Below are 13,893 nucleotides of genomic sequence, written 5' to 3' on the forward strand. Positions count from 1 at the left end.
TTTCCTGACAAACTGCCCATATACTTCAAAATTGGCAGGGTAAATCTGAAAATATAAGGGTGTATTGTGGAATCTGGAGATAAAAATAAGGATCAAGTTTATTACTGGAAAAAATTTATTATCCTTTATTGAAACAATTATTCACATGTCATGGTAGAGCAACATACACCGTACCTCCTTGAGTTCTCCTTTGCTCATGTTATCCAGATGTATTTTGGTCCAATATTTGTCCAAAAGTGCAGCATGGCTGCTTTGCTGCCTGTACCAACCTCCACCACAACTGAATATCCTACATGAAAACAACATGAAGAAACATGAGGAATATTGTGTCTTGCTGAATAATTCAACATTTTCAGTACATTCCTGAGCATCTAAGAACATGCCACATACTGCTGCTACAGCATAATGTACATGCATAGATCATCCACTGTTTGCCACTGTGCTGTCATGTATCCTACCTTGCCTATCTCTATTTTTCAAATGATCTGTCCTTTTATCATAATGGTTTTCCCTCTGCAGTACAAAATCTCCTGAGATACTTGCAGAAACACAACCAACAAAGTCTATCAGAAGAAACAGACAGAATCCTTTGTAAAGGACAGAAGCAGCCTGATAAGTATCTTCCAGAGATCCTAAAGGATCTGTGTTCTATTGCAGAGATGCAGGAAAAACATCTTCAATCCCTCTCCCCTCAGTAGTCCTTGTAATTCCTTATAATTTTTCTTCTTTCTTCAGGCTCACAACCCATTCCATCATATATTTTTATTTTCTTTTCACTGCACAATTAGCTATGCAGCCATGCATTATATATGTCCACTGCGGAAGTAGACTTGCACATACGAAGCATTAGATACTGGTTCTGTGGTTTTGTTTTTATTTTCCAGTGTTTCTCTAATTTGGTTGGGTTTTTTGTTGTGGAGTTTATTTGATTGGGGGGTTTTTTTGTTGTTTTTCCTGGGGTTTTTTGTTTGATTGGTTGGTTTTGGTTTGGTTTGGTTTTTGCGTGGAACTGTTTTGTTGCTGTGGTTTTGATTTTACTGTAAGGGTTTTGGGATTTTTTTGGTATGTTTTGGTTTGTTTGGGTTTTTTTTGAAATAATATTGTACAGCTGGAAACAGTAACACGTTTATTACTGTGCTCAAACTAGCCCAAGGGAAAGTATAATTTGCTGCTACAGAAATTGTTGACCAAGTATATAAAAGAAGAAAATCCCAGGAAATGAGGCAACCAAAAGAGAGCTCAATCCAGCAGACTCAATTCTGGAAAAAAATAGATCAGATAAATCAAAGAGAACAAATTTATGGAAGAAAGACAAAGGTAGGAAAATTTATTAAAGGCTGTGAAGTAAACTAAAAAATATTTGAAAACCATGTAACCACTGCCCTTCTAGATCCTAACATTTAATCTTGATACAATATTATGTCTTAATATGCAACACCTTTTGACATAAAATGCATGAGCCATGGCTACAATGAAACTATCAAGGTTTTCATCTTTTTCTGGTTAGAAAACATTAAACTTGTCTATACTGACACAAGACCCACAAATTAGATTTTTTCCTTCTATTTCTTTTTTCATGATTCCCAAAATAAAATAATTTCATCTTACTGTAGATACAGGATTCAGTTAACACTACTCATGAAACACTTAAAAATTATCTTCCAGGGAACACAAGCATAGAACTGCCCAAGGAAGAGTCATAAAAAAAAGCCCAAAACATAGAAAACTAATCATTCAGTAGTCAGACTACCAACTACCCCAAACTCAGAAAAACATGACACATTTTACACAGGTGCTGTTAAAACTAGCAGGTCAAAATACCTTGTGAATATCAATCATAAACATTCCCTCACACAGTAATTGCTGAGAGTGAAATTTGGGTTTGGTGAGGGGTTGGTTAATTGGGGTTCACCCCATTCCTTCAACCTTGAAGTGACTTTTCTGTACAAAGACTGGATTTATGCAGCAGTAATACAATGTTAATGTGAAGTGAAAAAATTACTGTCACATCTTCTATGGCTTCTATTGCTTGCTAATTGCAAATTGCTAAAATACTCCTGCCTGAGGAGCTTGCACTTCCTGTCTTGCATGTAAAAATAGGATATCCATGCTCTTAACCCCATTTAATGCTACAAGCCTACCTCCTGGTTGCAAAAAACTGAAATCCTGTAGCTACTTTTAAGCAGTCACCACGACCAGGAATCAGCAACTCTCTTTTTTCCAGAAGAGGAATCAACACAGAGATCTGGAAAAGAGAAGAAAATTCATAAAATTATTTTTTGGTGAAACTGTAACAGAGCATACACATCCACGCTGCTTTCACACTTGAGATGTGTTGTGGTTTGAGCTGGCAGGCAGCTAAATATCATGCAGCCACTTGCTCACTCTTCCTCTGCCCCTGGAAAGGTAGAGAGATTTGGAGTTAAAACAAAAACAATTTAATAACTGAAATAAAATAAAACTGTAGTAACAGAACATAAGAACAAGTGATGCACACTGCAACTGCTCACCAGCTGCTGATCCAATGCCCGTTCTGTCCCTGGTTAGTGATCCCAGAGGAGAGAAACTCCAAAACTGCAGTCCCAGAAGAGGAAGTGGAGGAGACTTCCTGGCCAACTTTCATCTATGTACTGAGCAGGACATTGCATTACATGGAATTGGCAAGTTTGGATCCATTGCTTTGGCTCTGCTCCCTCCCCTCTCCTTATGCAACAACTGAAAGTATCAGTATATTGTCAACATTCTTATACCACACCCCCAATACTAAATCCAAACCACAATGCTGTTCTAGCTACTATGAAGAAAAATGAGCTCTATGCCAGCTGAAACCAGGGCAAGATGTTAGGACACTTGCAGTGAGCACCACTGCATTGGCAGCAAATGCCATTCCAGCAGATTGCACTTCCATGTAATGCGAGCAGGAATTGCAGAGTCCCCAGTAATTTTTCATCAGCAGTGGAAATCATAAGTGTTATGTATACCTATCTTCTTTCTCTTATATGCAAACTTAATTAAGAGAAAGGAAACTACCATCTTTGCCAATCAAAACTACTAATTTTGAGCTGACTAATTTTTAGATGCTTTCATGTCAGAAGCCTTATTTTTATTATCTTTCTGAACAAAGATGACCTGTACCTCAAAGATGTCATTCTCAAACATCAGCATTTTTCAGTGTATACCCTGCTCCCCCCAAAGGAGAACTGATACCTATTTAAAGAATCTATCCTTCCATGCAGAAAGGCAGTAATAATGGTGGAAGGAAAAAAGGGAAGTAGGACCACAATGATCACTAAGCACAGAGGGAGGCAAAGCATGGAGACACTGATATGGAGAAAGGACACAGGATGGCTGCAGGGGGGACCTGAAGTTAGGGAGAGATGGATACAAAATACTACTCAGGGCATGCTTATGGTGAGTACAATGAGCAGAGTCCACAGAAGCAAGTAAGTGTGTGACCCTCCAGCAGTGAAAAACTGTCTATAGTATATACAAGTAGTATTTTGTGGCTTTCTTACAAATACTCTGCAGTTCGGAAGCCCAGAACCCAATAACCAAGCTGTCAGGTTATTTAGTCACACAAAGGATGCTTTACAGAACAGACAGGAAAGAAAACAACAAATCTGCAGAAATGTCCAGTGGGCCCATCCAGCAAGACATCTCTATGACACTGTTCTCAGAGAAGACATGCTCTGAGCAGCCATTACTTCAAAAGAGAAGGATAACAGTCTAATTAGTTATTCTGGAGCTGAAAACAGGAAGTGTATTAAAACCATACTGCTTGATGTAACAACACATTTTAACAACCAAGCTAAAGGGAAGAAACACATAAGAAAAAAAAAACACTAAAAAAAAAATGCAAAAACCCCACAATGCTAAAAAACCCAACTTATTTACAGCACCACTTTATTACAGTGTAGATAGTCAGCGATGTTTGGGACCACATTTGTTTTTAGATGTTAGAAGGTGATTTAAAAGACAAGACAGCTCATTGTCAGTGCCAAGTCAAATCTTCAGAGTGATATTTGAAATCAGCAGCAGTGTCATGACTACTCTAAAACAACAAACTAATGCAGTGTGCTAATACATGAACAAAGACAAGTCAATTCTTTCTAACTCCTGTTGAGGAGACAGTATTTTCAGCATGATGCTGCAAAACTCATAATGATTAGACTCCAAAAATTGCTAGTGTAGGCCTTACAACCAGCACAGTACAGCAAACAGAAGCCTACATACCACATCCAGAGGAGCATAATCAATATCCTCCAGAAGTATCCAATGCCCTTTGGTAACAGCTTGTGTCAAGGTTCCAGGCTGCCATACAAACTCCCCTGGTAGATCTGTACAACGATACATCCCAAGCAGGGTCTGTGGAGGAAACAGTCAGTAAATAAGAAACCTGTTCATTACATGCCTTAAAAACTCACAAAAATGACTTAAGTTGGTGTATTAGTAACACTGACTTAGCCTTCATGTTACTAAACAACCCATCTGGTAATCTGTGCCCAGTATTATACTTTTTTCAATAAAGAAGAGAAAGTTTCACCCCTCCACATTTAACTGAGGCATAGTAATTACAATGAACCAGGAAATTAGAAGTGAATTTACAGAGCAGTGCCACCAAAACTAGCAATCAACAGGTTGACATACAAAACTAGGCTTTCACTGAACTTAAGTTTACATTCCTGAAAGTCTGTGATTGAGCGAGTAAGAGGAATTGTAAAGCAAATTATCAGAGGATACAAAACTAATTGAGCATTATTTCTCTTCCATGTTTAGGCACTTCCTAAATAATGAAGTTTATAGTTTCACTAACACATATTTTGTACTCCAAATTTTATCACCTTTTCTTAGTGTTAGTCTTACATATGTAAGACAGCAGAACAGTGTTGAGATGTGATATGGTGATATCAGTAGTTTGATGAAAATAAAGAAGGTGCTTACACATGCTAATAAAAACTTTCAGACAGCACTTCTTGTAGATACTATCTGGGAAAACTAGAGTACAGATTGAGTCAAACAACATAAACCAATCCAAGCTCTAAAGTTATATATGCAGAACCAGAGGAATGTGAAATTAGCCTCTCCTCTGGTTTGATCTCTACAGTTAGATCCCTGCTATGCAAGTGTCCTCAACATCACAGGATCTTACTTCATCTCACCTTTACCACAAAAACCTGAGACCAGATTTAACTTGCATTAGCTCACTTAAACTGGAATAAAACTGTTCATAGTACATTTGGCACCAGCTTGAGCCATTTCAGAATCTTTTTTCAATACAAATTCAATTTCTTTTTCATTAGAAACAAAAATAGGGCTCTTCCACAAAGAAAAGTCCCCGATAAAACATAATTTGAATGAAAAAGATACAACACAATTATGCATAGAATTTAAAACCAATTGAAGCTCAACTGTGACTTTTCCTCACATTTATTTATTCTCATCAATAATAAGCAGTACTACAGAGTTGGAGGTTCTGGAGTATTTGGGGATAAAATGAAACATCATACTAGAAAAATTAAGTCCATACTTCAAGTAAAAATTAAAAATTTAAAAGTCTGATCATCCAAACATAAAATGAATTCATTAGTTACCTTACTATCAGTTTGATCCCCAAGCTGGACTTTCAATATATGAGGAGGCTTTGCTCTTCCTGTAACAGCTGCTAAATATTCAATTAAAGAAGTTTTGCCACATCCTATTGGTCCTTCTAACAAAACAGGAGTCTGATATGCTACAGCCATAGCAAGGTTTTGAAGATTTGTGAAGGCAGATTCAACCAAAACAAAACTGCTGGTGTTGTTTTCCTGTTCAAAAATAAAACTTGAGTTATTGCACTGAAATAGTTTTTTTTTTTTTTTTACAGGTTATACAGAACAATTAGGGAAGTTGAGTCTGACAACTAGAAAATTTTGGTCTACAAACCTGTCAACACATCTCAAACAAGACAAAAAGTTCTGAAGCTGTATTTAATGACATATTAGAATATATTTCATCAGAAGCCTTTTATAAGTGAAACACTTAATAAAGTATATGTACAATTTGTTCTGACTGGGAGTTCACACCAAGTTGTCAGTAAAGACATAGTAACTATTCAATTGTAACAGATGTCAATCAAACATAATTTGCAATATAAGTGAAATCAAGTAATCAAAATGGATCCAAATTACAAGACAAATCAAACAGCAATTAAGATTCAGATGATGCAAATATGAATATTAACTGTTGGATTTACTTCTCTACACATATTAAACTCAGTGCCTGAAAAAAAAAGAAGAGGTAAATTCAGTCACATTTTAATTTTATTCAGAATATAATTAATATAGCTTATTGAATGGTAATTAACCAGCACCACAGACACTCTCTGAATATTTTTACGCTCCTCCAGTCACTTATATACTGTATATAGCACAAAAATTAGTGCTTCCTTCCAAAAAATTAGATTACATAGTGCACAGAAATAAGGTGTCTTGTATTTTGAAGTTCCATCTTCTTTTCAGATATAGATTCATGTACTTCTATGGTAATAATGCTAGTTCTCAAGCATACTCTCTTTCCCTCACAGTTTGCTCCTGCCTCTTGATCAGACCTCCTGAGCTGTAACTGGAACCTCCCCAGTGTAAGAGGAACTACACTGTATACCAGACCAGTGAAATACCTATGAATATTAAAAAAAAAAAAAAAGAAAAATCATGCATTTTTGGGTAGTTCTCTGCTCCCACACAGCCAGAGTATCCTTTCAGCAATTCAGTTCATCGCATGGCCTAGCTACAGCAGTAAGGACACTGGTACGGGATTAATAATCTCCTTAAACAGCTCTGCAGTTTCCCCTCCTGCAATGAATTTCGGGTCATACCCTCATATTAAAAACAAAACAAACCAACCAACCAACCAACCAAACAAAAAGTTAGAATACAACAAATTCAACTGCAGAAGTTGCAGGACATGGGGAGGGTGGAGGACCTTAGGAGGAAACTACTCTTGCTTTGTCTCTGCTACTCAAAAATATTCTTGACATCGGCAGTCTTCATTCATTTTCTTTGTCCTTTATACAAAGATCAGTGTTGTAAAATTCCGTAGAAATGCTCACCTAAGAGCAAAAACTGATAAAATGTTTGCTTACTTCTTTCCCATTTTTCTGCCTTCTAAAAGATTAAGTAGCAGCCTTTTTAAGGCAAGAAATAAAAACCTATTTGGATGCTCATAAGATGTTTATATAGCATAAAGAACAACTTCATGCAGGTAACTGTGCATGATTCTGTAACTGTGCCAGGTTCTGGGTTTTCTCTCAGCTATGGAGTATCACCATAGCTTGGACTGGAGATAATATGTGAGGCTGAATATTCTTTTGTAGTATGTTCATAAGAACCACTATATGAATGTAAAATGAACAGCAGTATTAAGCCTTCACTGCTTCATTCCACTGCAGAGCTTCTTCATAGTACCTATATTATACAACACTAGCTTACAGCACACATCAAGAAAGCTAAAGATAACAAACAATTTCCTGTAGTATCCTAATGCTCTTTAAGCTGGAAATAAAGTCAGTTTAGGGATTCTTAAAAAAAAAGTACAGACTGAACCAGAGCTACATACCTGGTCTTCAGAAACAAGCTGTAGTCTAGGCAGCACAACACCACACACAGATACTACATTTGCAGAAAGATCCCCTGATACAATATGTCCTTGTGTATACTGCAGTTCTTTCTCCTTTTGCCAAAATGAAGAGTCTGGATTGGCTAAAACAAGAGCTTGTTCCACATTCTGCAGCTGAGATTCTTCTAGCAGCCTGTAAAATCCATGTTTATACAGTCAACTGTATAACTTGAAAGTCATCAAGCAAACCAAGCAGTGTTCAAGATTTTAAAAGTTCTTACTTCAGTCTGAAATGTATCAGTTCCTCAGGATTAAATATCTTCTTCAGGAAAGATAATTTATGCTCATCGTTCATGCATGTAACCAGAGCAAGACAGTTTGAAGTATACCTAAAAATAATATTTCAAACAAAATATGTGAAACACTGCCTTATGAAACTTAGTTTGACAGCTGTCAGTTGCAAACCAAATATCAAGTTTGGAAAACCATCCACAAGCTTCCTTCATAGGAATTATTTTGGTGCTATGCTTAACATTCTTTATAGAGAAATATCTCAGATTGAGAAAAGCAATTCTATTATGGTATACTTCTTACTTTATAAAGGATCTAGTTAACATTTCTCTGAAGGACTGAATAAGAATTCAACAGAAATATAATAAAGGAAAGCACTTTCCCAAATAAATGAAGGTAACTTATAAAACAATGAAACTCACGTTTTCATTGCCAGGTATTTTGCTCTGCTATTTCCCTCTCAAAATTCCTTTCTATTTCATGCTATTTCTAATATAACCCTAACACAATGAACCCAAGAATCAGTGCCAAAAGAAGCCAACAGCTCCCAAGTCTTGACTTTATTATACATAAAGCTGTCTTGCAACAAAAGGATATTTAATACATATCATAAAACACCTTTTAACCACAGAGGGGTATTAAAAAAAGAACTGCCAGAAGAGGATTGGTTCAGGACAAAATTTAAAAGTCAGCTTATACGCTTACTCTGTATTTTCAGCTGAACATCAGGTAAGCCAATTCCAGTCAATGAATCAGAAATTCTTTTCTTTTTCTAAGACTAAGTGCATGTCATCCTGAGGAGCTTCATAAATGGCTGATAGATTTGACAACACTCTGGTTCCTGCCCTTCCTAAGTTATACAACTTATTTTAGAGTTACGCATTACTACCATAATTCTGTATTTACGTTTGGAAAAAATGAAGACTATTGAAGACCTTGTCTTAACTAAATAAAAGGCACAATCAATAGTCACATAAAGTAATCATGTGACTAGGTTGAAGTCCTGAAGGCAGATACCTAACATACTCTGATCAGAAGTACAGGCAAAGTCTTCAACAAGGCTGATCAGGAAGGATGGCTTAAATAAGCCAAGCTTTACAGTGACTGAGATGCCTATATATAAGCAATAGAAAAAAACTCAAAACTCACTAACAGTGTACCAAACCAGAATTGTTATGGTATCATTGTAATATGAGCTGGAATGCAAGTTGATTCATCTCTACTATTTCCTAAGATAACATGCTAGAATGCAAGCAAAACAGATTAGAGAAGAGGTGAAGTGATAAATAATTCACCATCTCCCTTGTATCCAACTTCGGTAAACAGAAGTTATTTGAAAAAATTCTCCAGACCATAGTTTGAGATAGCCATAGCTAAGAGATAGCCTAAGTTTCACTCTGTAATAGATCACTACAGCTGTCCACAGATCAGGTAACAGGAACAGGTACAGATACCACTTGTACAGATTTTTCTGGTACTATTTGAAGATTCTTTTCTCCTTCCATGTGAATGTTTTCTAATACAATTCAAGATACAGATATATCTTCTCAATGAAGAAGATTTAGGAGGTTTAACTTACCAACGAACTAAAGTGTCATGACTCCTTAGGAGGGGAATGCACACACTCCAGTCCCACAATTCCCTGAAAACTGATGGTTCCTTCTGTAAAAATCTATAGGCTGCCTCCATGAGGTCCCGTAACTTCATTCGTCTGCGCCCGTATCGGACTGTGTTTGCATCTGAGCTCTCCAGGAAAAGTCTCTGGAAAACTGGTGATGTGTTCTTAAAATATCTTAAAGCAAATCTTTAGGAGAGAGAGAGAGAGAAAGAAATGGAGCAGAGACATCTAAGCCAGAGGAAAAGAAAACAGTCACTAATACAAACATCAAGACACAAGTCCTGAGACAGTAACTGACTGTATGCTGAGAACTTGACTGAACATGTGATTTTGTCCACACTTGAGAAAGACAACTACTTCAGCAATCAGATGACAACAGATATTTTACCATATTAGAAATCATTAATTATTACTAAGGGGAAACAGTATTGTCTCTGATGATATTTATTCAATTGCTCTTACTTATTGACTAATTAGCACTGATTCTTACCCATGTAACTGTATTATTACTGGCCTATTATATTAACTGGCCTACAGGTTTAGGTCTCAATGCAAAGATTTTGGCTGAGAGCAATCTTCATGCCAGCTGTCTTGCTTTTCTTTTGATCATTAAGAGGAAAATCACATTAAATCTTGCAACACAATTTGAGCACAACAAGCTGTGCATAAGACTCACGTTATCTATACCATTCTTTCAACTCAAAACACAATAAAAATCGTAGCACCACCAAGTGAACACTGACAACCACGACTCCCTCAGTTGAAACCTGGCACTAAGAGACACGGCATTACTCACAGCAAAACATCAGGGTGGTCAGCAACCAACTTGCTCATTGCTACACACAGCCTTTCGTGCCGATCATGGTTGAGTTGGCCACCAGCTCTGATGGATTCTGCATTTCTTTCCAACAAATCCAACAAGATTGGCCGAGCCTGACGGCCAACCAGTAGAGTACACTCTTTGTCCAGTAAGAGCTGTGCTAAAATATCGAGGATGCATTGCCGGTCCTGCGGAGTCCAGATCTGCAGGAATGGAAAGTAAGAACAGGTTTAAATGTGAAATTATTCCAACTTTCAACTCCAGAGCTATTCAAGAAGGATTAACAGTTAATTTAGAAGGAATAAATTTTCAAAAAACCCATAATGGATCCAAAATCCCTGAAGGAAGAACTTACTCGACACACCTCTCCACATTTATCAAAACTGGGAAAGAGAACGAGTGATGTGTGGAATGACATACTAAACAGGAATTATAAAAAAGGTCTCAAAATCCTAGATTACATTTTACAGCTGAAAGATAAAGCAAATATTTAAAGCAAGTATTTCTTAAAGAAAAAATTGGGCAAATGTTGTACCAACTAATACATCTTTGTTAATGTAATTCCCATTGGTCTCAACAGTTCAGTCTCAGGAGAGCCCTAAAACATTAAAGAATTTAAGTTCTTTAAAAAAGTTTGAATTGCACCATGTTCACAATCTCTTTCCAAAACAAGAAACACTCAGTCAAGCATGATCACAGCATTATTCCCATATTTCTGACAGCCATTTGAACAAGCAATGCTCTTGACAGCAAGCAGCATGTATTTACAGTTTTGAAGTCAAGATTTTTTTTTCCTCATTTTTATATTTCTCATGCTCCTTCAGCATAAAACAAAATACCAGGCTTTAGAATAGATGAAAATCATATTCAAACCTACTAGAAAACAAAAGAAAGGAAAAGCCCACAAAACCCCACACCCACTTTCACATGACCCCTAAACTTTTTACACCCATTTCTTGTGTCTTCTGCTTAAATTCCTCTGGTCTTTGAGTTCATGTAATTTGCCAAGTATCTCATTGCTTTCATGATCTTTAGCATATAATACAGTATAAGTAATTTTGGTTTGTGAAAAATTAGGATTATGAGTTTGCACTGTAGTCCCTTTGATGTTACACTATCCCCTCCCTTGTCAAGTGAACCCTTATCCTATCAAGACAATTTTCCTTTCTTGGTAAACAGTCAAAAATACAGCTAGGCAAGCTGGCTTTCCAAACAAACCAAGTGCTTACTAAATTCCTACAGAAATATTCTGTGACTTAGGTAGTCTTTTGTTTGAGCAACATGTGCAGCCAATTTCTGCTTCTTCTAGACTTTTGTTACCCAGGTAAAACCTGCTCCCAGGCTCACAGATGGGATGGCTTCATTGTGACAAGAGAAACAAACTGCAGAAAGGTCTCACACATCACTTTTGAAAGGGTCACCTCCTAAGGTTATACCACTGTTGACATCCTTATAGGATATATGCAACCTTGTTCAAGATCATCTGGTCTCCTTCTGAAGGTGAAAAAAAAACATTTATTCCCTAACAGCACTTAAGAAATCAGGGAAACTGAAGTATATACACTACCAACATCAAGACCATCCCATTAACTGCAAGCAGTTTCTTATATGCTTTATGTTTATTTTTACAAAGCTTGAGTTTATCTCCTCATCTATCAGAGCAGCATCAAAAATAATTTTCTGAAATGAAAGGTAAGGTCTGCATTCACTGCAGAGCTCTTCATTACAGGGGACCAGGTTTTGAGTGGCAAAATAGTTGACAAGCTGCTGTCAACATCTGGTTTCCAAATCAATTACATCTTTGGCTACTCAAACGTGGCACGACAGGGTGCTTCATTTATTAACCAGGGCTTTCACTATCAAATAAAAGGGAGCAGTTAACAATAAAATAGGAAATAAATTGTGTAACTGAGTCAGTAAAATTCAGTAGATATATAACTACTGTGCAGCAAATCTATTCCATTAGCAATTTTGTGAGAGCAAGTGGTTCTTTAATCACTGTGTGTAGTACCCTGAGGACACATATAAATAAAACAGTTCAAAAATCACAGTGACAACATCCTCATCCTGCAAAGAGACTGCCTGCTTGATTTCAGAGCCTTTCAGAATCTAAATTTAAAATTTTATGGAACATAAGAACACCGTCAGAGGAGCTTTTAAACTAAAGTTGGCCTCAATCCAACAGCAAAAGAGAGCCCATCTGTAAGTCTTTAATTCCAGTGATCAAAACTGAGATTGTAAGTCCGTGCCCAAGGTTCCAATAGCTGTGTTAAGGAAGCATCACAAAAGTCCCTCCAAATACAGAATATATACACAAAATATATGTATTCAAAGAGAAGCCCAGCGAGGTGTGAGACCTAGAGTCAGCTAGGTCCTCAGCTGCTCCTCAAAGGAGACTGTGAAGCTATGGATAGCCCACTTGGAGCAGGTTCCTGGAAGGACGTGGAGCCCCATGGAGGGGAGGAGGAGCCCATGCTGGAGCAGGTTTGCTGGCAGGATTTGTCATCCCTTGAGGGACCCACTCTGATCCAAATTAATTCTTCTTCCAATGGGTAGGAAAGCAGAAGGGTTTTCCACATCAGCACACTCACCAGGTTCAGGGTAAGAGAAGTAACCAAAAGGTGCAGCTTGGCCTTGGGAACACACAAGAAGAGAGAGAGTAGGACCACTCTTCTTGGCAGCTGTGCATTTTGCTAAGATAAAGCCAAACATAAGCCTGCACTCTTCTTATATTGGTGCATTTACTAACAAAGTGTCTCCCAAAAATCACAGCTCTTAAAAAAAATAGAAGCGGAAGGGGATGAGAATACACTACAGGATGGAAACAAAAGTGCAACATACCTTCCCTTACTTATAATGCTACATAACATAAAGCCTAATTAATCTTTCAAATAAAAAGACGAAGTAATATTTTAGGAAAAAAACCCCAACACACAACAGTCTGCCTTAGCTGCCAGGAGAGTAGGACATTTTTCTGACAGCCAGAGTAGCTGGGTGAATTTGGGACAGCTATGTCAGCTCTTTCTTCCTACATTTATTTAAAAAGAGGAATAGAGGCACTTCTCAACCTCAAATGTTAAAAGTGAATGGCTATAAATGGCTATAAAGAAGAATGATAAATAAAGAATAAATGATATATAAAGAATGGCTATAAAGAAGAGCTGGGAGATATTATTAAAAGACTTCTCATTCCTGCGTATAAAAAAGGCAAAATAGAGGATGTCAAGTTAAAACGCAAGCAGAATAGAACTGGAGATACAGAATGGTATGCTCAAGTTCTCCAGTTCACTTCAGATGGCTCCATTTAATAGAGGACATATCCAAAAGTCAGGCTTCTTGATTTATATCTTTCCATATATGCACAGTGGTGGATGTAAAGAGCAGAAATGAATAAAGATATTTTTGCACTGGAGTCCCACTCCTACTAGCACTTTAATTTTCACATTAATTACTTCTCTACTGAAAATACACCAGCACAGGAAACCAAAATACATGCATTTGTGCAAGACCTGCATTTGGAATTTTATGCAGGAAGACATTCTGATTCAAACAGACTTTGGTTACACACAGA

At 37.1% G+C, this 13,893-nt stretch overlaps 1 protein-coding gene across 1 annotated transcript in view; it reads right to left on the reverse strand.

Moving 5' to 3' along the window:
* The window catches only part of MDN1 (midasin AAA ATPase 1), a 101,051-nt gene that overhangs the window by 85,312 nt on the left and 1,846 nt on the right, over positions 1-13,893 (reverse strand). Inside the window, exons 2-9 of the mRNA XM_030447151.1 lie at positions 10,299-10,525; positions 9,464-9,688; positions 7,875-7,982; positions 7,594-7,786; positions 5,592-5,804; positions 4,234-4,365; positions 2,142-2,245; positions 175-289 (exon numbers count right to left, since the gene is read on the reverse strand). Coding sequence (XP_030303011.1) covers positions 175-289; positions 2,142-2,245; positions 4,234-4,365; positions 5,592-5,804; positions 7,594-7,786; positions 7,875-7,982; positions 9,464-9,688; positions 10,299-10,525 — 1,317 coding nt within the window. The remainder of the gene's footprint in view (positions 1-174; positions 290-2,141; positions 2,246-4,233; positions 4,366-5,591; positions 5,805-7,593; positions 7,787-7,874; positions 7,983-9,463; positions 9,689-10,298; positions 10,526-13,893) is intronic.

Source organism: Calypte anna, chromosome 3, assembly GCF_003957555.1.
Source record: "Calypte anna isolate BGI_N300 chromosome 3, bCalAnn1_v1.p, whole genome shotgun sequence".
Classification (NCBI taxonomy): Eukaryota; Metazoa; Chordata; class Aves; order Apodiformes; family Trochilidae; genus Calypte; species Calypte anna.